General features: G+C 46.8%; 1 protein-coding gene across 5 annotated transcripts in view; it reads right to left on the reverse strand.

The window, feature by feature from the left end:
- PTPRG (protein tyrosine phosphatase receptor type G) overlaps nucleotides 1–22,815 on the reverse strand; it is a 709,728-nt gene that overhangs the window by 63,372 nt on the left and 623,541 nt on the right. For 3 of the 5 annotated variants that reach the window (XM_027039122.2, XM_027039125.2, XM_053219148.1), the window contains 2 exons: nucleotides 20,989–21,121; nucleotides 7,676–7,762 (listed from right to left, as the gene is read on the reverse strand). In XM_027039122.2, coding sequence (XP_026894923.1) covers nucleotides 7,676–7,762; nucleotides 20,989–21,121 — 220 coding nt within the window. The remainder of the gene's footprint in view (nucleotides 1–7,675; nucleotides 7,763–20,988; nucleotides 21,122–22,815) is intronic. The other 2 variants (XM_027039123.2, XM_027039124.2) reach the window with 2 other exon arrangements.

Consider the following 22,815-nt stretch of genomic DNA (forward strand, 5'->3'; position numbering starts at 1 on the left):
AGCATCTGCCGCTTGCACAAATCTGAAAACCACGGAGTCAGATGGCTCTCTAAAACTCATTGCAATGAAGAAATAGCAAGATAGAACTACATCAAGCATTCACTGAATGCTTCTAGAGGGGAGCAAGGAAGAGACATCCCAGCTGGCAGGAAGGCAGTTTTTCCTCGGGTCCAACTCAATGGGCCCACGGGCCAGAATGCAAACAGAAGGGGAGATGTGCGTTTGCTGGTCCCTGAGTGTGAAGCACTCCTTTTGTGCCACGTTCACCGAGAAAGTACTTCTCCACACTGCCTGACTGTCTACTGTTTAAACGTTTTCATTTTTCATACAACACCTCTCCTAAATCCAAGCCCAGTATTTCTGGTGCTTGACCGAAGATGGCCAACCGATTAGATATACGTGCATCTCATGGAAAGTTCTCAGTAGCAACGTGCCAACACGCTTTCTTTATCACTCTCCATTCACTCATCCATTTTTAGAAAACTAACGTGGGCTCTAAAATTTTAAGATTTCTAGGAAAGCCTTGACAGGAAGTCAGGAGGGTAGTGGGTGATATCCTCTCTAGTAGCCGATCAAATCGATACGGATGCTGGCGAGCAGCTCCCTTGTCCTCAAGCCCAACCCATGATCTGTGTGGTCCGGGCTGGTATGGTGCCTGAGGCCTTGTGGTAGGAAGGCCCATGGATGGATCAGTCGAACTTGTAAGGAGCCCACGGACATGTTAAGTGCACAGTCATGAACATTTGGTCTTTGACTAAAATTTCTGAAAACAACCTCTCGTCCTTTTAGATAGGGGAGATACTTCGAAGAGAGGCTTTTTCAAAAACCAAGAATTCCGTGCTTGAAAGAGCACTGCGCGGGGTGCCTCGGTGGCCCAGTCGGTTGAGCGACCGACTTTGGCTCAGGTCATGATCTCATGGTTTGTGAGTTCGAGCCCCATGTCACCCCATGTCAGCTCTGTGCGGACAGCTTGGAGCCTGCTTCTGATTCTGCGTCTCCCTCCCTCTCTCTCTACCCTCCCCCACTCATGCTCTTTCTCTGTCTCAGAAATAAACGTTAAAAAAAGAATTAAAAAAAAAAAAAGGAAAAGCACTGCGCATGTCACAGCGCATGATCTAGTCAGGAGGCGGTAAATATCGACCACGATCAGTAAGCCATCAATGTCAATTCTCTGAGCTCCCCGCTGCAGTGCGCACACACTTGCCAGCACATGGCAGGCCTAGTATTTAATTGGTTCTCCTGACTAATGAGAGAGACAGACAGACAGACACACGCGCACACACATACCCGGATGTCAGTATCAATAATCACTCAAGTTACAGAGACTTACTATTCAAATAAAATGCAGGAAACTAGGAAGATGAGGGAGAGATCTCTAGACTGGCCATTCTCCCACCCCGTGTCCTTCCAGGAATAAGGACACCCCCTTAACACGGAACACCCGTTATGATCAGAGTTCTACAGAAAAGCTTTCCTCTCTGTTGCTCCCCATTTTCCAGGTACTTGCAAAGGTAATCTTTGCTATCTGTGTTCTTACTTCCGTCTCTTCCTGCCCCTCTGACAAGCATCTGGGAAGAATTTAGGTGATGGATACTTTTCAGAAGCAAAGATGCTGACCTTAAGTCCAGAAAGCAGGAAGGTCTGGAACCCCACTCAGCACCACTGTATACCGAAAGGGGTCCTCCAAAGACACCATCTCCAGCCCTGCTTACAGAAGCGGAGGTTCCTGAGATGTACAGACATCTGGGTCAAAACGTACATCCCTTTTGACAAGCCTGAGAGGTCCCCTTGTTCTTATCCAGGGTCTCTGGCTTATTACAACAACACCGCCCTCCACATCACGACCGCTGGGGCCCATGCAAGGGCAGGATCACAACACCACCTCTGGAGTCCCACAGAAACCTCGGATGACCAAATAACCAAATGATGTGTGCGGATCAGAAACCCAGTCACTGTCTTTCAATTAAGCTCAATGGTTTTATAATCATACCAGGGTGACAAGGGGTTTGTCAGCAGTGTGCAGCTCAAAATGCTAATTGCAGGGAAGAATGGGCAGTTGGCTGAACTGCTGTTGAATATTCATTAAGCAATCTTAACTGATTTATATACTGCCCTCATTTAAATTTAGTGCCATGCCTGCTAATAATCCCATTTGTTTTCATGTCGTGGAGTACAGAAATCACATTAATATTTACTTTTGTGTATGGATCCGTCGTAGTAAACAATGTATGAATCAAGAGCCACTTATAAATAGAAAGTTGAAAACATTCATGTGCCTTCAAAGAAGATGATTGAGAGCTGTGTTAAAAAGATGTGGGTTGATTTATTAGGGCAAAATGTTTCTAGAAATTCAAGTGACAAAGACAACAATAGAAGGAAAAGGCTGTGGGTGTTGTCGGGCTTTTCCTCAAAGAGGAATGTCTGCTTGAAATAACTCAGGGGTCTCACTTGGAAAAGAGCCCACTCTGAGTTGAGATTTCTCATAGGCAACCATTCACTTGCCGTTCGGTTTCCTCTACTGTATGTGAAATGATTGCTAGCTGAGTTTTATAGTCTCTACAGGAAGGAATCTTCTAGAAAGAAAAAGTCGGAAGAAGTCATAATTGCACTTCTCATTTTCATATTCTCCAAACCGGGAAAGAAAAGGACATGTGTTCTGACAAATATCAAAGTCCTTTTGGGAATAATCAAATGACATATTTCACCTCAGGACAATTCTACAAAACCTGGGACATATGGTTGTTATACTGTGGATAAGTTAGGGCCCGTCAGAGGCGAGGAGGAGATGAGGGGAAGAAGGGGAGAGAAAAGCGAACCAAACCATGAAGACAGATGAGGCGTGAGAGAGGGTACACCAATCAACGAGGAGAAAATGTTTCTAAATATCTTGGGTCTTCACATGGCTAGGAGAGATGGCCCATTCAACTCTTGTTAGAGCTAGATGTGACAAAAATCTGATTTTTGCAGTGAGAATTTCACTGGAGGATACAAACTGCCTGCCATTAGCATCCAAGGAATGTAGGCGACAAAAGGCACCTCCAAGCAATACACTTTCATGCTAAACATTAAGTTTGCCAAGCAATCCTTGGAGACTCTTAGGAATGACTGAAGTGCTGGTTAGTATCTTGCAGGGGATAAGACAGCAGGGGTCATTTTGTCAACCACATCTCAACAGACCAAGAACCTGAACTGGCAGTTTTTATGTTGTGGCTGGCTTTATGGATGTGAGCTCTAGACAGTACTCAGTCTTCGAGCTATTACCCAGAAAAGAAGGCTTGAAGTCAGGGGCTTTTTAATTAGCTGTCCCACACTGAGTTAGGACCCTGGCCTGGAATGTTCTGAATTTCTGGCCTAAGGCTTAAGGGACTCTCTGCCTCCGCTTGCCACTATTTTAAGGCACCAACAGAATCCCCCACTGATGGAGGTGGTTAATGGGGACATGACGGCCCAACCCATTTTGGACAGGAGGTAGGAAATGAAAACTCACATTTAATTCACTGCACATATGATCCAACATCTGTAACATAAAATATTCTGGTAAAAATTTTCTGGCAACTATCTGTGTCATCAACATGCCGACTGAACTAATAAATCGGTCAGACTCTAGCTGGAAGTGTGCTATTTTAAGGATCTAGCGAGGTATTACATGCCTCTTCACTAACCAGCCCCGTGATAGTCCTTTTAAAATACATCTGGGAAAGAGAAAAGTTGATTTAGACATCCCACCATCAACCACGTTCAATTCCAAATGATTTAAGAATTTAACATGAAAATTTGAAACCATAAAAGTACCAAAATAGACCATTTTGGAATGGAGAAAGACTTTCTAATGATGAATCAAAACCCAGAAGCCAAAAAAAAAAAAAAAAAAAAAAGAAGTTTACGGATAAATTTGATTATAAGAAGTCCAAGAAGCAACATGAACATAGTTAACAAACCACAGATTATGGAAAAAAACTATTTGCCACACTTACTGCTGACAATAATGTCTCTCTTGATTAGATAAAGACCAACAATGCAAAGGAAAAAGGAGCAAAAGACCAAGAGTTTAGAGCTTAACAAATGCAAATGGCACAAACATGAAAGATGCGGGGGCATCAGTCGATGGAGCAGAGCCTCTGACTTTGGCTCAGGTCATGATCTCACGGTTTGTGGAGGTTTGTGGATTCGGGCCCCGCATCAGGCTCTGTGCTGACAGCTCAGAGCCTGGAGCTTGCTTCCGATTCTGCGTCTCCCTCTCCCTCTGCTCCTTCCCCACTCATGCCCTTTCTCGCTGTCAAAAAATAAAACATTAAAAACCAAAAAGGAGACGAAGAAAGATGCCCCACCTCACTCAGGATTAGAGAAAACACACTCCAGCTACACGAAGACACCATCGTTTCCCCCTGGGTGGTTGGAATAATCGCTCCCATTTGACAACACTCTCTCCTGGGGAAGCCGGAGAGAAACAGGTGCTCACGGTGTCGCTGATAGAAACTGCCCTGGGTATGGCACCGGGGAGGGCAATTTGGCACCATCCGTCAAAATTACAAATGCATGTAGCTCCTGGCACAGCCCATTTCCGAACCTTATCCTCAGACAGACTTGTCCACTTGCAGAATGACATAAAGTTATTCACCCTAGTATTGATTGTAATAACAAGAGACTAGGAACAGCCCAAAATGACAGCCATATAGAGGACTGGTTAAATAAATCATGACAACTATACAAAGGAATACTGTGCTTCTGTAAAAGAAAAAAAAAAGGAGGAGGAAACCATATGCACAGAGAAAAAAATCATGATAAGTGAAAAAAGCAAGGTGTAGGATAGTGTATGTGGTGTTCTACTGTATAAAAGGAGATCTGGTGATATAGATTCATATTTGCTTACACACACACACACACACACACACCCCACCTCCAAGGTCTGGAAGAAGAGACAACAAACCAGCAATCATGCTTACCTACCTATAACGAGGTAGGGAGCCCGGTGGGTAGGTGACGGAATGGAGATGTAATGGTATATATAATATTAACCTTTTTGATTTTGAACCGTGTCAAGTATTACCTAATTCAAAATTTAAATCAACTACTTGTTTTGAAAAACTAAATACTTGGATCTGATTTTTATTATTATTAATTTTTTTTCTCCTACGTTCTGGGGAACTAATCAGTGGTCACTTCTTGCAGCCACTGTCCTGCTTTTATGGGTTCTGTCCACCTTGAGACTATACAGGCCTTTTCCTCCCACTGGGGTGGAGACTGTTTAAGGCAAATGAGGTCAGACCAAATGGGGAAATGGAAATTACCTTTAGGTTTCTGTGCAGAGACTTTGCAACAGCTATTTTTAACCATTTGAAGGCTTGCTATTCAGGCAGCTTTTTGGGCTCTTTTCCCAATCCCTGCCACATCTTGGATGGGATGCGGACCAGAACGGGAAACGGGAGTGGATAAAAAGAGGCCAACGCAGGAGATGGCTGTCTGGCCTGGCTTCCCTGTTGCATCCGCAGCCTGGTAGAGGAGGGCAGGGCCCCTGTCCTCTGTAGGGCTTTTTATAGAGCAGCAAGAGGACAGAACTGGGTCAGGAGGCTGCTGCCAATGCTCCTGGGATAAAGAAGGAGGGAGGAGAGGGGAGAGTGGGCTGGTGGTCTTCAAACCCTGTCAACAGAGTATGGCAGGGCGGCCCACATAAGGAACAGGAGAGATTTGAGGACAGGATGTCTATCCGGCCCACTCCCCATCATGGATTGATGAGCGCAGCACAGTGTGAAGGGGCCACGCTCCGGACTCAGACTGCCATGTGGCTGTCCCTACTCAGCCATCCCCACGGAGTAGACCAGACAAGCAACTTCCCAGAGCCTCTCTCTCCTCATCCTCTTGATGGGGTAATATATTACGTCCACTAAACATTTCACAAATGCTACCTCATTACCTCTTCAGGACAACCTCATGACACTGAACTATCACTGGACCCACTCTTCGAGGAGGACATCCAGGCTCAGAGGGCTTTGTTAAGTTGCTCAAGGTCACACAACCAGGAACAGGCCAAGCTCCAGCAGAACCTGTCTCTCTCTGAGCCAAGGTCTGTCTTTCTCTTGCTACTACACTGTCAAAAAAGGCAAGTAAAAGATGCACCTCATAATCAGGCGGATTCTGTTAATACTTACAGTTTCCCAAGATTGTTCTCAACTTGTAGATCTAAATGAAAGTCACTGTGCTTCCCCCCCCCCCCCCCCCCAACGAGCTTCGGGCACTTAGAAGCAGAGAAGACACAAGAGATCCTGAGCACCTTGTGACAAAGTACATCCTCCCAGGAACTAAAACACATCTCTCATAAGACCACGCCCACATCTAGGGCCAGGAGCATAAATTAGAATAAATCACGGGCCACCCAGCGATGGCATCACTTCCGGGGAGAACACAGAATGGAGATGTGCATTATCTCTGTGGTGTCCATGAGATGCTGACAACTTTCAATGTGTTACAGTCAAAACCATATTGTATTTATAACAGACTGGGCATGAATATGAGGCGTTTATGTGACATCCAATGTCCTCTCCAAGATTAGATCTTTGAATCTGAAGCTATACAGAGGGGTTTCTCGTTCAGTTTTAACTTTGGCATGTTGAAAACAGATTAAAAATTGAGGACCTGAGTACATAAAAAGAGATCTTAGGAAGAAATTACATTTCTGGTGTCAGCAGTGACCACTTTTCCCTACAAGGCAAAATTACATCATAGAGCTTAAAAAAGATAGATCACAGAGTTTCTCATTCATCTTCCTCAATTCCCTTGTAACGTACCTTCTCAGATCTCATAAGTGTACTTGATTAGAGTGGATGGGTATCTAAAATTTCATCTCAATACTTAGCCTCAACCATGGGAGAGAAATCATTCCATGTAAAAATTCTTACTGTAAATTCTATAAATTGCTTCATTGAAAGTAATAAGGGACTACTCACCACAGGATACTGATTACTGAATTATCTTAATTGGCAATATTAAAATATTACCATATTAAGTGGAGTTTACCTTCTATAAGCCACATAGAAATATTACAATAGGTGGTAATGTGGGGTGATTAAGATCGCGTGATCAGGACTTCTCAAGATTTATTACAGATCATTACAGAACAATAATTCTTCCCAGCATTCAAGCTACCTAGAACTCATGTGCTTTCGTTTTTGAAAAATTTCACTCTTAGGGAAAAACACATGCTGTATCCCCATTTGCTCATTTCTCTCTCCCCTTCCTACTCTTCTTCCTTATTTATACATTTAGGTTTCTAAAAGCTAACTTTCACTTGTAAGGCTAAATGCATGCATTTTTTTTTTAAAGCTCTAAAACACGCAAGCATCTGAAATTCTGGAAAGATAATGGATGCAACTGACATACAGACAAACCGACATAGAAAATTCCCAGTATGTCCCGTTCTAGAAATAAAACCGCCCCCCCCCCCCAGATCACCAAATAAAGCAAAGCAGGCACACACAGGTCATACTTTCATTGCTACCAGCTACCCCACACTCTGTGTTGGTATTTACAATCCTTCCTTTTGGGAGCTGGGGTAGGACAGGTAAGTTGCAGCATTGTGGGGTCTAGAGGACTTTAATCCCCAGGGCAACAAACAAAACTCTGGCAAACCAGTCCCGGCCAAAGAGGCACCCCCACCCCCCTAAGCTTGACCGCCCCTCACCTGCTCCCCTTCTCTCCTCTCTCCCCAGAAGAAGGCACTTCACGGAAACGTCTGGGAAAGCCCTTGGACTTTATTTTGTTACACCCTCTAAATAGACAAAAAACAAAAGAGAACAGGTGTAGAAGACAGTACTTTCAATCGCTACCAAGAGCTCCACACCCATGTCCTCCCTCCCACTTAACACACACACACACACCCATTATGGGGCCCCAGCTGGGACATTTTCAAAAGAGAAAGCTTACACACAAAGGTGACTGGTTTATCAAGGTTTGTTTGTGCTTCTAGTTAATTAATATAAAATGGGAACTTTGCTCTTAAAAGTGGTCTTCACTTGTTAGAAACCTTTATCACTCCTGGTGTTAATGGTAGAAGATATCCCAAGTCCAATCACTACTGGATTTTCCCATTCACGTATCTAACCTTCCACCTTGACACGAAGCTTTGGCCAAGAGGATCGTTTGAAACACCTCTGACATAAACAGAACTCAGCCAGAACGTACTGGGGGGTTATGTGAACCTGCCATCTGCCACCCACGTATGTGAATGTGGTGTTGTTAGATCAATCTGGGTTTTTGTCCTTTCTTCATTCATTCCTCTCATCTCAGGACAGTTTCCTGACTCACAACCCAGATTGGAGAACATGTGGGAGAGGCAACTCAGAGCAGGTGGGGCAGTCATCAAGTTACTACCACATACAATGTCCCGTATTTAGTTTCCCATTAGAACTTAAGTATCTGCAGCATCTGAGTCTTGCTTCTGGCATTTGAAAGATACACTTTTGCCACACAAGAAGGTGTTGACTTGATTACATTTAATCCCCTAACTACCTGGGCTGCAGGATTTCACAACAGAATGACGCCTATTGTTTCCAAACTCTTGATAGAAGAGCAAAGACAAACTTGCTTAATAGTGAGGTTCTCTTTCTTTGGAAGTTCTGCTGAATCCCACGTTGAACTCTAAATTCAGGTATGTAATTCCAAAGACCATTTGAGAGCTTCTGATTTACTTGGTAGTTTTTATTTCCAGACATGAACATCCTTGAATACATAAGTGTTAGGTTTCTCTTCTCCTTTGTTTTTTTTAATGTTTATTTTTTTATTTTGAGAGAGAGCACGAGTAAGAGCAGGAGCAGGGGGTAAGAAGCAGGGGGCGGGGGGGGGAAGGGAGAGGGGGAGGGGGGGGAGGGAGAGAGGGAGAGAGAGAGAGAGAGAGAGAGAGAGAGAGAGAGAGAGAGAGAATCCCAAGCATGCTCCGCCCTAATCAGATGTGGGGCTTGATCCCACAGACCACACGAGATCACGACCTGAGCTGAAACCAGGAGTCGGATGCTCAACCGACTGAGCCACTCAGGCACCCCTCTCTTCTCCTTTAATACGAACTTTTATTTATTTTGATAATTATTGGCTTCTATGTTGGATACAAGGGCTTGCCACAGGAACCAAAATTTGGAGAAGTCCCAAGTTGGGTACAGGACTAAAAGGTGGGGGTGGGTGGGAGCAGTGTGCTGTAATTCAGAACTTATCTCCCTCTATTGAGAACATTCTGGAACTGCAACTGTCCTCAAAACATCACGAACATACTCAGTGCAGCGATGAACATTAACTGAAGAAATCACGAGTGTGTTGGAGTGTTTTTGCAAATCTTCATAGAAACTTGAAATTTGCAGCTTTCTAAAATATTTAGACTTCTTCTCAACCCTTAGCCCTACTCTGAATTCTGCCAGATTCACTCTTTCGGGAATTTTGGAGCAGAGCCGGCGATCTCCGCAGTTTTTCCTCACACACAATCACAGGCGCTTCTAACTACCACCCGTAAACTGACAACACTTCACTGAGAAGCAAATGCCATAAAACCAATAACTAATATCTCGAATAATCGAGGGGGCCACCTGAGCAAACCCAAAGAACAGACACAGTCAACCCTGGGAGAGAGGACACTTAATTTTGAGAAATCCAAAGACAGGCGTTGGTTATGTAGGAGAGACTCAACGCAGCAATCTCCCTTTCCTGAAAAGTCCATTTGCTTTAAAAATGGATGCATCCACTTCCTCCTTAACAGAACCAATCCCTTCTTTGAAGGATCATGGAGTACGTTTAAATGGCAACCTTCAGCAGTGAATCCCTCCCTGCTTTTGTCTAATGACTAAGTGTTAGCCTGTTCCAAGCGCTTCGACTGGCATCTCAGGGCCAAACTCGACAGCAGGGGGCCGGTTACTATAACAACTGACAGTTCTTGTAAATTCTGAAAAGGCCCCGAGTAGCCATTTGGGAAACAGTTATTGAGCAAAAAGTTGCCTGGGATCGGCAGCATTAGCTGGCACGTGACCCAGATCTCCTGGCACACAGCTGCAGGGAGAAAGAAAAAAACAGTGCCCACCTCAAGGAACAGCTGGGGACCTCAGAAGGCTCCCCACCCCCATGCCTTTTAGCATCTCAGAGCAAGACAGTTTAGCGCCACCGTATCTTAAACTCAAGCCCTCCGAGGCGAGCCGTATTCTGGCATCATGCAACGCACGTTAGCTCTCCCCACTGGCTTGACACATCGTCAGGATCTGAAGGGTTGAATTGTAAAAATTATTCCTAATGATTAAAAAAAAAATAGTCTTGAAATACGGCCACAGACGCAGGTCCCAGGAAGGGATGAGTGGCAGGGGCAATCGACAGTTTCAAAAGCAAAAGGGATGCCTGGAATACCAGCGGTCCCATGAGCAGCCTGTTTGCAGAAAAGACCAAGGTGATCCCACAAAGCCACCATAAAACCTGAGTTGCAAACCTGGATTTTTCTAGACTGGAGAAAAGAATATAAACCTGCTTTTCATTCCTATTCCCTTCTGCACACAAGCCACGTAAGAGCATCTTGGACTGACCCAGTGCCATTGTACATGCCAAATCCCCTGGAAAAGAATCTGATTCCACCCACAAAAGTAGACTTTATTTTGCATGGATGAAAGGCAATTTGACTGCATTTTCCCTCTGGCAGTACTGATCATGCCATGACCGAGTGCCTCTATGTCCGCTCGGACACAGAGCTCTGCCCCAAGCATTTGTGGCTTTTCTCTGTTCTGTGAAAATCACAGCTCAACATCCTTCCTCCAAGGAGCCTTTCCTGGCTCTGTCTCCTTCCCACCTCACCCTGGCAGTGGTCAGAGCCCGTTCCAGAGCACATACCCTAAGTCACTACTGCAACGTGGGGGAGCCCAAATGCAGGGGGCCCAGGCAGGAGGCTGCAGGGAGGGCAGAGACAGACTGGAGAGCTGGTGGCCCTCTCCCCCCAAAGACTCCCCACTCAGCTCTATCCAGCCCACTAATGCCACAAAAGAACATGACAACAATGTTACCACATTTAACATGAGAACCCAGATAGCTGGAGTTTTAAGAAATATCTTCCCATTTTCAAAACAATCCAGATTAAAAAAAATTAATGTTTATTTATTTTTGAGAGAGAGAGAGAGAGAGAGAGAGAGTCAATCAGAACATGAGCAGGAGAGGGGCAGAGACAGAGGGAGACACAGAATCCTAAGCAGGCTCCAGGCTCTGAGCTGTTAGCACAGAGCCCGATGCAGGGCTTGAAATCACAAGCCGTGAGATCATGACTTGTGCCAAAGTTGGATGCCCAACCAATTGAGCCATCCAGGCACCCCAAAACAATCCGGACTTCTAAAAACAGTGTATCTGCGAAATAAAACAGGTGTAGGGGCCACCTGTTTTTGATCTTGATTTGGGATTACCTTTCTTTACCTGCTTATTTACCCCATTAGCCTATATGCTTTCTGAAGACTGGAACTCTGTCTCCTTGCTGGATGGCCAGTGCCTGGTACAAACTAGATGCTTAAGAAAGGTCTTTGAATGAACAAACAACAAAGGAAGGAATAAACAGGCCAGCCATAAAGGGTCTCCGGTGAACAAAAGCCAACCCTAGGTATGAGTCCCTCTAAAACATTCAAGCTCTGTGATGCCGGAAAAGTCATTCCCTTCCTGGAAGTGGTCTCCTCCCTTGGGAAGAAGGTGGATGCAGTCCTAACACCCTGGCTACCACCTGCTTCAGCTCCAGGGTTAAATAATATAGCATTTGCTTTGTAGCAACTCAACAGTTATCGGGTATGGGGATGAACCTTTGCTATCTGTGCACAGTCACATGCATGGGAGAAATCACTCTTAATGGTATCTGTCTCCTTTGTGACCTCCCTGGGATGGAGGGGGATGTATGCCTAAATCAAATCAAGTTACTGGAGAGTAAACTGGGAAGTATTGGCTGCTAGAGCAGGTGGGTAGAGAGCATGTACCCAGGCTCATGGCAGCTCTGTCATTGTTTCTGTGGGACTACAGGAGGGATCCACGTTCTACTGGGGCACATGTGGTCAGTCATTCTTTGAGCAGGAGAGGGGCATTACCACACGCCCACACTCAGTGTTCACCTGTATCTGTTTGGTGGAGCCTCCATTATGCCAACACAACTGCCTCCCACGATTAGGGTTTGCATCTCCTCCCTCCTATTTTTATTTTCGATAGAGGGGGACAGAGGATCCAAAGTGGGCTCTGTGCTGACAGCAGTGAGCCTGATGTGGGGCTCGAACTCACGAACCATGAGATCATGACCTGAGCTCAAGTCGGGTGCCCAAGTGACTAAGACACCGAGTCACCCCACATCCCCTCTTGTTTATTACACTGTCTTCCAAAGAACAAAGCAAAAAAATCATGTCAATAAAAAAAATTCACTTGTTTTTGTGAATAGCATTTTATAAAAGTAAATGTTTATTCATTTTTGAGAGAGAGAGAGAGCGAGGGAGCGAGAGAGCAGGGGAGGGACAGAGAGAGAGAACAGAGGATCTGAAGCAGACTCTGTGCTGACAGCAGCAAGCCCGATGAAGGACATGAACTCACAAACCATGAGATCATAACCTAAGCTGAAGTTGGACGCTCAACCGAGCCACCCAGGTGCCCCCTGAATGGCATTCTTAATGAGGAGGGATCAATACACGGCAAAATTTCTTCAAGTGTAAAAGGTGGGCATAAAAGAGATCTTTTAATCTGCCCGCGGCGCTAAATCAGTGTTGACTCATCTACCGCAGAATTTATAGACGACTCAATCATGTGCTCAAGGGGGACATCAATTTCTCAGATCAGAGCATGAAATTCTAACACCAAACAAACAAACATGGGTCAGATGTTAATATTGCCCCTTGGAGTTTCCATTTTTTCTGCTCCAGAGTCCATGTAGTTAGCTCAGCCCTATCTGAATCTGAGAATTAACGTTGCTCTACGTTTCTGGAAAGTTCTTTAAACTAGAATTATGATCCATAATATTGATGTTCAACTTGTCATCAAGGTAAGATAGCACTGATTAGCTGGGATAAGAAAGAACAAATAGGTTATCTGATTCAATACCAAAACTGACTCTGTTTCTCCAACCCCTGAAATTACAGTTGGTCCTGTAAAGTTTCTTCCATGTGATTCTGGCAAATCCAAACCACAGGATCTTTTCAACAAGTATGTGTCATGAAAACAGGCTATGGAAGGAAGTAAATGCCTCCTGACAGGCTACTCCTCATTTAGGCAAAATTATGTAATGATTAAGCCTTTAAAAAAAAATTTTTTTTTCATTTTTAGAGAGAGAGCCCATGTGGGAGAGGGAGACAGTGAGAGAATTTTAAGCAGGCTTTATGTCCAGCACAGAGCCCAACAAGGGGCTCGATCCCACGGCGCTGGGATCATGACCTGAGCCAAAATCAAGAGTTAGAACTCACCTGACTGAGCCACTCAGGTGCCCCAAAATAAAGTGATGATTATGACAGTGGGCTATGAGATGGTGGTTCAAATCCAGAATCCACCAAAGATTAACCCTGTGACTTGGGCACGTCTACATGATTTCACCAAGCCTTGGTTTTCTGATGTGCTAAACGTAGTAACTCCTAGGATTTGAACGCTGATTAGGGGGCAATGTAATCTGCTTAGCACTGGTGCAGTATGGTAAAAACTCAAAAGATTCTTGGCTCTCAAGGCCTTCCGATACCTACTGTAGAGGGGGGAGATTTGGCTCAAAGAGAAAAGAGCTACCTTCAAAGCAGTTGTCCTCTGGATTGCAGAAAAAATTTTTTAATGATCTCGGCCAATACTCACAATCCTAAATGGACACGGACGTCTTGCTCACAATAGTTAAGCTTACGCTACAGAGCAAGTTCATAAATAAACAAGTGGTGTGCCCGAGCACAGGGACTGGACAGCCTGCACAGAGCTCTTCGCCCGGCATCCACCTCAAATTATGCAAATCAAAATGAAACCTTCCAAAAACTCCCCCTTCCTTCTGAGTGGTAGCAGCTGTGAGGCTCCCTGTCTTTTCAGGAACGTCAGCACATTGGTGCCATGTAAACAGCTTGTCTTGGGAAGACAGGGCATCGGGAGCTCTTGGAATGCGTTTCCTGACTGTTAGTAATTCAAAGGTGCATTTTGTTGCCATCCTGAGTAGTAAGGCCAAAATGGCCCACTTCAAAAATTCTTCCACATATTGGCTCTCCCTCATTTCTACATAAATGATTACCGCTAGGAACCATTGCCTGGTTGATATGGATTAAGATATTTGAAAGGCACACACAGGGCACCGTTTTCAAAAGGCAGCAAGCTGTGCCTGTTAGTGGATTTTTCGTCGGTTTCGTCTTTATTAGCTGCCCTATAACCCTGACCTTTGTTCCAAAACATTTATTTCTTCCGAACTTCACAGCGACTTCTGCATTGCTATGGATGTGGGTTCCTATAGCTCTTCAATACAGCCCTTTGCAAGGAGCATTTAACAAAGAACTGTAGCATCCTATCTCTAATATCTATCTGAGCGAACCAATATCAAAAGGTTAAGTTTCTCCCACAAATCCATGTTGCCGCCTATAAATATACTGCTCAAAGAGACCCTAGTGGCCCTCTGGGAATCTTTTCATTGAAAAAAATTAAAAAATACAAATCAGGTCGCTGCCATATTTTTTTCGTTCGGGCCAAATGTGAAATAATGAGACGAATCTGATGGTTGGCCTCCAAAGTTGTTCCTTCAAGGAAACATCCTCTTGGCCAAATGATGCCAGTGGGTCTGAATATTTAAAGATACTTCTGGCAGCACTCAAGGAATATCCATGTGCTCTCCACCTTACCATGTATCCTGGGGGCTGTGGGACTACCTCTGGCCAACGGTGAGTCAACGGTCCTGAAGGATTCCACTTCTGGGCTATGCAATTGAGAACGAGGTGCCTCCTTGATTTTTTTTTTTTTAATCCCTGCTAAAGCCCCTTGGGAAACATGTGTCCCAGAAAAAGAAGCCCCAAGTGCAAGAGAGCTTCCCAGCTCCATCAGTCTACACACCGATGACCAATGAACTCTGTGTTTTAGACCACTAGGGTGTTGGAGAGTGTCTGTGGCAGCTAATGAACCTTGCTCTGATGAAGCCGGTCATGAGTTAATGAGGCTGACCACCGGGGCTTCAAGAAGAGTGGGCTGGCTGAGTCATGCCTTTAACCTAGTTACTTAGGGATCTGCTCTTCTGGAATTGCCTTTAGGCCCACTGGGAGCATCCCCCAAACCCATTTCATTAACCTTTCCTTTTTGGTCCAACGTGGTTCTGTTCTCCTCAGTTGGTTCACCTACATTTATACTCTACTGAGCTCCAAACACATGACTCTGAGCTATTTCTAGGATGAATACTTGGCACTTCTGAGAGCATTCCGAAGAATGAACTCTAGAAGGAAGTTCCAAAAGTTATTTTCAAGCCATGTTTTAAGCAATGACACATGACTGGAAAGTATACAGCCACACACTGATTATGTGTGAGGGACAGCATTCATTTAGATCTGTAAATCTGGTTTTGTTAAAGACCTTCTTTTCTGGCACACCAGGACCCAGAAGTGAATTTTTATTTTTCACTAAAGTCGGGGATAACACAGCTATCATTGCTTGTTTATCGTGCACCAGGCCCTGGGATAACCATTTTCCAGAGCACACACCTACTCCTCACGGGAGCCCAATGGGCCCATTTCTGGACTATACTGCAGATGAAGAAATTCTCAGTTCTTCTTCCCACTGGCACCTCTCCTAAGGGGCCTTTTCAAAAAGTTGGTTCACAGTGTTCTATTAGTTTCAGGTGTACAATATAGTGGTTGACCCTTCCTCACATCACCTGGGGCCATCATGACCAAGTGCACTTCCTAAGGGGCCTATAAATAAGCCTTCCCGCCCTCCCCTGTCGCTACCCCCCAGTGAAATTTTAACACCAATAACGTGCTGTGCTTTTGTGTACTACATGTGTATCTGTGCCTTAAAAGAGTACGTTTTTTCACCTCCCAAGAACTCATGTTCACCCACTTGGGCATAACTGAGCCCCTGCTAACAACACATGCTCTGAGGCCATGGGTCGTGAGCGGTGGATCCTGGCTCCAAATCCAGGCTGTCTGCCTCTGGGCCCAGGCCGCTCCCTCACCGCTCCCCAAGACCGCCTCTTTCTCATCTTGCCTTTCTGTAGCTGTGGTTCCTTCACGCCCTTCCATCACGCTTAGGCTAAGGCACATAACCCTTCGGGTGGCACCCCAAGTGTTTCACGATCTGGCTCTCGCTGTCCCCCAACTCCAGTGACAGTGAACCCCAGATGCCTGCTTACGATCCGCCAGATTCCCTCTGGCCCCATGCCTGCTCACCTTATTCACTAGGCTTAACCTTTAAGACCCAGCCTGGGCATCAGGCCTCCATGCAGCCCTGCTTTTGTGCTCTCCTGGCGCTCTGGACATAAGCCTCCAAACGTCCTCCATAGTTGGGAGGAAAGGGGAGTGGCCCCTCTTCCAGTCCATGGCAGATCCATGCATGACAGCAGAGTCCTCGCTGAGAACCCTCGGCTAGCCGGGCTGAGCTTGCACGCCTGCTTTGTTTGTTTCCTACTACCCACGTGTGTATTTCTTTGCTATCCAAATCAGAATTCTCTTTTCTTAACAGACACCCCTCTCCCCCTGGTTCTGATTTCGCCACTTCTTTTGAAGGTTGCTTCTGAGACACTGGCTGCTTCTGTCTACCTGGCACCTGCATCTGGTCACTTTCCGGGCCCTGGAGGTCCTTTGGGAAAACACCCATTGTCCAGTTTTGTGCATGTGATTCCGATGGCAAAGACCTCACTTCTGGGCTTTACAGTTCATTTAAGAGCCAGGCCTGACAAAAGTCCTTAACGCCTCCAACAGGCTCAAGGGGTGAACAAATGACCGGAGTCAGTTCTAAGAGACACCATGTTGGGGCTGAGATGGAACACTTAAGGGAATTTCTCTTCCCTTCCACGGGGATGGGAGGGTGTATGTCTCATGTGGACCAGAGGCCACCATGTGGAAACAGAGGGCCTCAGAGAAAAGCCCACACGGGGAGAGCAAATCTGAGACAAGAGGGAGAGAAACACAGGCACACAACACAAGCCGAGCCCTGCTGTTGTGTCTGGTTCCTTCTCGCCAATCTAGCGGGGCCTCGTGCGCCAAACTTTTCAATTCCGTGCATCCATGGATTTTTTTCCCCGTGAGCGTAAGGCCGCTTGAAATCGGTTTTTGTCAAGTCCAACACTGTGGATGCTGCTGCTGCTCACTTCATGGCCCGTAGCGGGCACTCAACCAACACTGGGTCCTCTACCTTCCCTGGCCAAAGACAGCAGGGGACACTCAACAGGAAGGCGCTGGCACAACAGGCCCACTGACCCCACCTCCCGTGGATTTGGCCGAACGTCAGTTGTGCTAAGCTATCATGGGATGTATGTGTGAGACATGCATCTTAGTGGTTCAAGAAGGTTATGGATTCTAATGTTTATTTTTGACAGAAAGAGAGAGAGAGAATGAGCAGGGGAGGGGCAGAGAGAGAGGGAGACACAGAATCCGAAGCAGGCTCCAGGCTCCGAGCGGTCAGCAGAGAGCCTGACGCGGGGCTGGAACCCATAAGCCGCAAGATCATGACCTGAGCCGACGTCGGACTGAGCCACCCGGATGCCCCGAGGAAGGTTATGGATTCTAGAATGAAAATGCCCTGTATTCAAAACCAGGGTTCACCCCACTTCCTCCAGCACTCTGGGCCGGTCGCTTGACCTCCCTGAATTCCCAGTCCCTGGTTTTTTAAGTGGGATAATAGTACCTGCCCTAAGATTTCTTTGGAGAATCACCTAAGACGGTGCCCCCCAAGGGCTCGGCATGGTTCCTGGCACTAAAAGGGGACTCGGAAAACCTTAGCCAGCACTCGTGGAGAAAAAGAAATCAGAGACCTCAGCTTTCATCCTGGATGCATTCAACTGCAGGGTCCACGTCTCCGAGTGACCACACTCAGGGACCAGAACAAGAGCTGCCAACAGTCAGTCCCTCGGTGCAGAAACTGCCACCACACTGAGCCGGCTGGAACCCCTGGGTGCCAGGCCTGCCACTGAGGAACCGATCCAGAAGGTGTTGATCTGCCTCAATGCTCCACTTACGTCAAGTCAGCTTGCCAATCACCCGCTCTCACTGTGCCTCAAAAGGCAGAAAAGCAACACTGTCAAAACCGCATTGCCGGCAGGAAATGCCTGTCTCTTCCGCAGTGACCCATTTTCTGTGTGAGCTCCCCAATGCTTCCTTCTTTCACATGAATAAAACACAAAAAAGTTGGGACAGAAAACAGGTCCTGGTCTCCTCTAGGTTGTTCTCCTGCTTAGCCGACTCATCCGTTCTAATGCTAATTCAATGTTACTTTCCTTCATCTCTAAGAATTTTTCTCCGTCGCGTTCACTTCTGTATACAGGCACTCAGAGTCTAGCAAAAGATCACGTGCGCAGTCTGCTCAAGTTTAAGCTTCTGGTTATTTTTTCTTAAATTTATTTATTTTTTAAACGTTATTTTTGATGGGGAGAGAGGGAGGGAGAGGGGGGAGAGGGGGAGAGCATGAGTAGGGGAGGGGCAGAGAGAGAAGATCTGTGCTATCAGCAAAGCCCAAGGCGGGGCTCGAACTCATGAACTGCAAGATCATGACCTGAGCCGAAGTCAGATGCTTAACTGCCTGAGCCACCCAGGTGCCCCACTTCTGGTTAATCTAGCTTTCAATACATACACATATAGAAGGAAGACCTAACTTTTATACACAAATCGTTATTATTCAATACATTTTCTATTCAGACTGAGTTTTTCTAAGGAGTATTATCCTTTTCTGATGGGAAAATGCATCTTGAATGGAAGGGCTGTAAAGCTGTCTTTACCCGATTATACAGTCCTTTCCTCCACGGAGCTTGTAGTGTGGACCTGTGTGTTTTGGCTGGCCCGGTTCCCTTGCAGGCTTGGCCACATATCCCATGGCCTTTCTTGGTCACAGTGATCTATTCTCAGCAGGGGGGAGGGGTGCATAGGACCAAGACGGGCCAATTGCAAACAGCCCTGAGGTTTTTGCTACAAGTGCTCAGCATGGGAACCATTTCACACTGCAGCTGGTATACAACGGTCACCGGTGTGGGGCAGCCGTGCACAGTCTCTGCGCCTCCGTGGGGAGGGTGTGCAACTCAAACCACACAGTCCCAAGCACGGCCAAGACAGGAGTGCGCACATCTTTTGTTACTTCTACATACGCAGACCCGTGTTCGGCAGCTTCCAATATACCAATGGGCTCCAGACCAGTGTGTGTTTGCAAACCACTTGTCCTGGAGAAGGAGCAACGTGGAGGTGGGGCTAGCGTTCCGGGGCTTATCCCTGACACCATGAAATTTGTGATCCAGCAGGTCTGCAGAACTAAGAGTGTTATAGGTGCCATCAGACACTCAAGGAAGCTGGAGATGAATCCTTATCTCCTGGTTCTACTGAATTAGAACATACGGCTTATCTGCCAGCAGATTCTGTCCATCCCACCTTCAAAATGTATCTAAATCCAATGGATTCCTACCATCTGCATTGCTACCCTCATCACGTCCTTCTGGACTAGTTCAATCAGTCTCTGAGATGGTCTCTTTGCTTCTGCCCCTGATCCTCTCCAAGCTTTTTGCAACATAGCAGCTAAGTAATCCAGAAGTTAGATCATAACACCCTTCTGCAGCAAATCCTACTGATCTCAGGGTGAAAGGCAATGTATTCAGAATAACCCACAAGGTTGTACTTAACAGGACTCCCCTCTACCTCATTTCTTCCTGATGCCCTCTCCGACCACTCTCCCCCATGCTCACGTGCTCTGGCCACACTGACCTTTTAGATATTCCTGAAAAATACCAGGCACATTCCTGCCTCAGGGCCTTTGCACATGCTGTTTCCTCCACTTGCAACTTGCCCTACATGGAGCCCATTTGAGTGTCTTTGGATCTTAGTCCCTTTTAGATCTTAGCTGAAATATCCCTTGCCACTTAGGGCTTCTTTAACTACTCTGAACACTCCCCATCAATCCCAGAATGCCTCCCCTCTTTCCAGATTTAGTTTTCTCCTTTACGCACTGGATACCATCTTAAGTATCCTAGATTTTACTTATGTGCTTTGTTTATGGTCTGTCTCCCCCACTAAAAAGTAACCTCCGGGAGAGAAGAATGTCTGGCATATAACAGGAGCTCAAAATTAATTGCAGGAAAGGCAAGAAGGAAGCAAGGGATGGAAACAGGATGCCTGCTCATCATGGAGGAAGCTTGTTCAAGGCCAGAAGCCTCCTACACTAGTCTGAAAGGTTAAGGTAGCCAGGCCAACCTACCTTGTTCAGTTAAGCTGGCTTGGAGAAGGTAGCTGAAAAATGCAGAACTGTTAAGCAGAAGCTGCAAGAAGGCTTCCCAGGGGAAGTAGTGAGAACTAGTTTAAGGACAACGATAATACAGGGAGGACTTAAAATCAGCCGTTTTTATATTCCATGTATTAAACGCCACGGAATACGCTAAAGGTTTCCCTACCACCGGATTTTCAGCAAAAGGCTGTGACAAAAATTTTCAGGTCAAGGAAGGTCATTAGGTAGATACAGCAAAGTGAAACATGGCCCCTGAGAAGCTGGAAACACTATGAACCTCATTAACTCATTTCCCATAAACTAAAACTTCAGGTGGAAATGGGATTTGAATCTAGCAAATACCAACGCTGGGATCCGAACCCGGATCTGCCAGATTCCCAATCGAAAGCTCCTGTGGCACTAAATCTCAAGCTCATCCTAAGTGCCTTGATCTCAGAAGAGGCTTCAGCCCAGCAGCTGCTTCCAGATAGAGCGGATCCCCCCAATGGTGACCCCAGCAACACTCCAGCTGCCTCACCTTACTGAATGAGAAGCCACGGGCTCCCCTCCCCGGGCAGCGTGCTTGCGGCAGAACCCAGCCCACACTTCCCCTCTGTGGGTGCAGCCTGGCTTACTCACCTCCAATAAACTAGCACAGCAATGAGAAGGATGAGGCACACGAAGGTCAAGGCTGATACCACAATCAGAGGGATGATCCACTCCATCCTCCCTGGAGAAGGACGGCTTATCATTCCAGAGGTGTTCTTTTCTGCTGCAAAGAGAAACCATGGCAGTTAGAGGAGGGGCTGGTGGAGACGGGGAACAGGGAGCCAGAACAAGATCCGGAGCTCTGTTCCAGTTTGGGGGGGTTTCCAGAGGACGGAGTTGCCTGCTTCGGCTACCCTAGGATAAGAGTGGTCACCTGTAGCTGGCACCACTTCCTACCAAGTCCCAACCCAAAAGGCGCTTTTTCTGGCACTGCCTGTGGGACAGACTCGCGGGTAGAGGTCAAGGTGTTCTGACACAGAGTTGTGTAAAAGACACACATCCAGCCTCACTCCGAGAGCATGGTGACCCACAGCAGCATTTGGATACACCGAAGAAAGGTGCTCCAGTCTGAAGGCAGCATCGCACTTGCCTCTAGAAAGGGACCAGGGCTGGGGGAGGTGGCCGAGAAACTCTCAGGGTCCAAACCGCCAGGGCCGGAGGGAGGGCCTGAGGGGTTTTACTAAGATAAGCAGCTACAGCAACAATGGTTATATTCTTCACCTGCTCAGCACCCATCACCGCTTCCTCTAGTACCTGTACCCCATTCTGTTTTGCCAAACCACCTCTCCCTGAAAGATAGAGTCATAGTGGGACAACCAACCAAGCATGGGACTCCCAGTCTCCCAGGCAAGGGGGGCGACTGGGCATGGAACTCCAGGCAGAGCAACAGCTCTCACCCTGGAGTCCCAGCCCACGACTCACAAGACTGAATTATAGAACAATCCAGCAGGAACACCCAGGGGCCACCTACCCAGCAGTTCCTGCCACCCGGATCCCCCGAGATCCCGTTTCTCCAGGTTCTCCTCTTATCCCCATCCTTCTAAAAGTTCAAGGACAAGTGGGGATAGGAAGCCATGCCTCGCTCTGGTCCCAGCACACATCTGCCTCTGAAGAGCAGCCCATCTAGGAGTTCAAAGGAAAGTCTGAAATGATGTAGGCTTTTCTCTGGTCCACAGATACCTCTTATCCAAGCAGCTCTTTCCGCTGGCTCTTGCAGGCCCCGGAGGATCTTCACAAGTCCCCAGGAGGCTCCGGAAGAAACCTACCCTCCTTTAGACCGCGGGGGAGATGCCTGGAAATCTCCAGGTGGCGCAAATGGAGCTCAGATGCCGCGTGGGGCTGGGAAGAGCAGGGGTGCCCGCAGCCAATCATGGGAGGCAGGTGGCGAGAAAGCAAAGGTTAACTGTGATCGCAGGGAGAAGCCCCTGGAAAAATCTACAGCTGGCTGCAGGCTGACTTGTTCTCAGCAAGGATCCTTCTGCTCTGCAAAAAGTAGGCCAGCGTTCAGCCAGCCCAGAGTGTCCCTCTGCAGGGTGGCTTAAATGCAGGGCTCATCAGGCTGGGTTTCCAAGTCATAGAAGGTGGGCTGCCCAGGAAAGAAGGAATTGGCCCTGGGACCAGATTTATAAAGAGGCAAGTCTCCTGAGTAATGAAGACGCATGTTAGGGAGCTTTTCACTGGCTTCCTCTGGTTTACTTTGATCCCCTCTTTTGTTTCCCGCACGGGCCTGTCAACACGCAGGGCCAGCCTGATGCCAGCTCACAGGTAAGAAGACAGAGACAGGCAGGTGAGGCACACTGTGATGAAAAACCGTAACACGGCACTTCACGGTTTGTAAAGTATCTTCCTCACTGTGCCAGCCCATTTCTCTTGATCCCTTGCTCCACAATTTCTCATTAGATAGCTATTTGCCAAGTC

The sequence above is a fragment of the Acinonyx jubatus genome, chromosome A2 (genome assembly GCF_027475565.1).
Source record: "Acinonyx jubatus isolate Ajub_Pintada_27869175 chromosome A2, VMU_Ajub_asm_v1.0, whole genome shotgun sequence".
NCBI classification, from domain to species: domain Eukaryota; kingdom Metazoa; phylum Chordata; class Mammalia; order Carnivora; family Felidae; genus Acinonyx; species Acinonyx jubatus.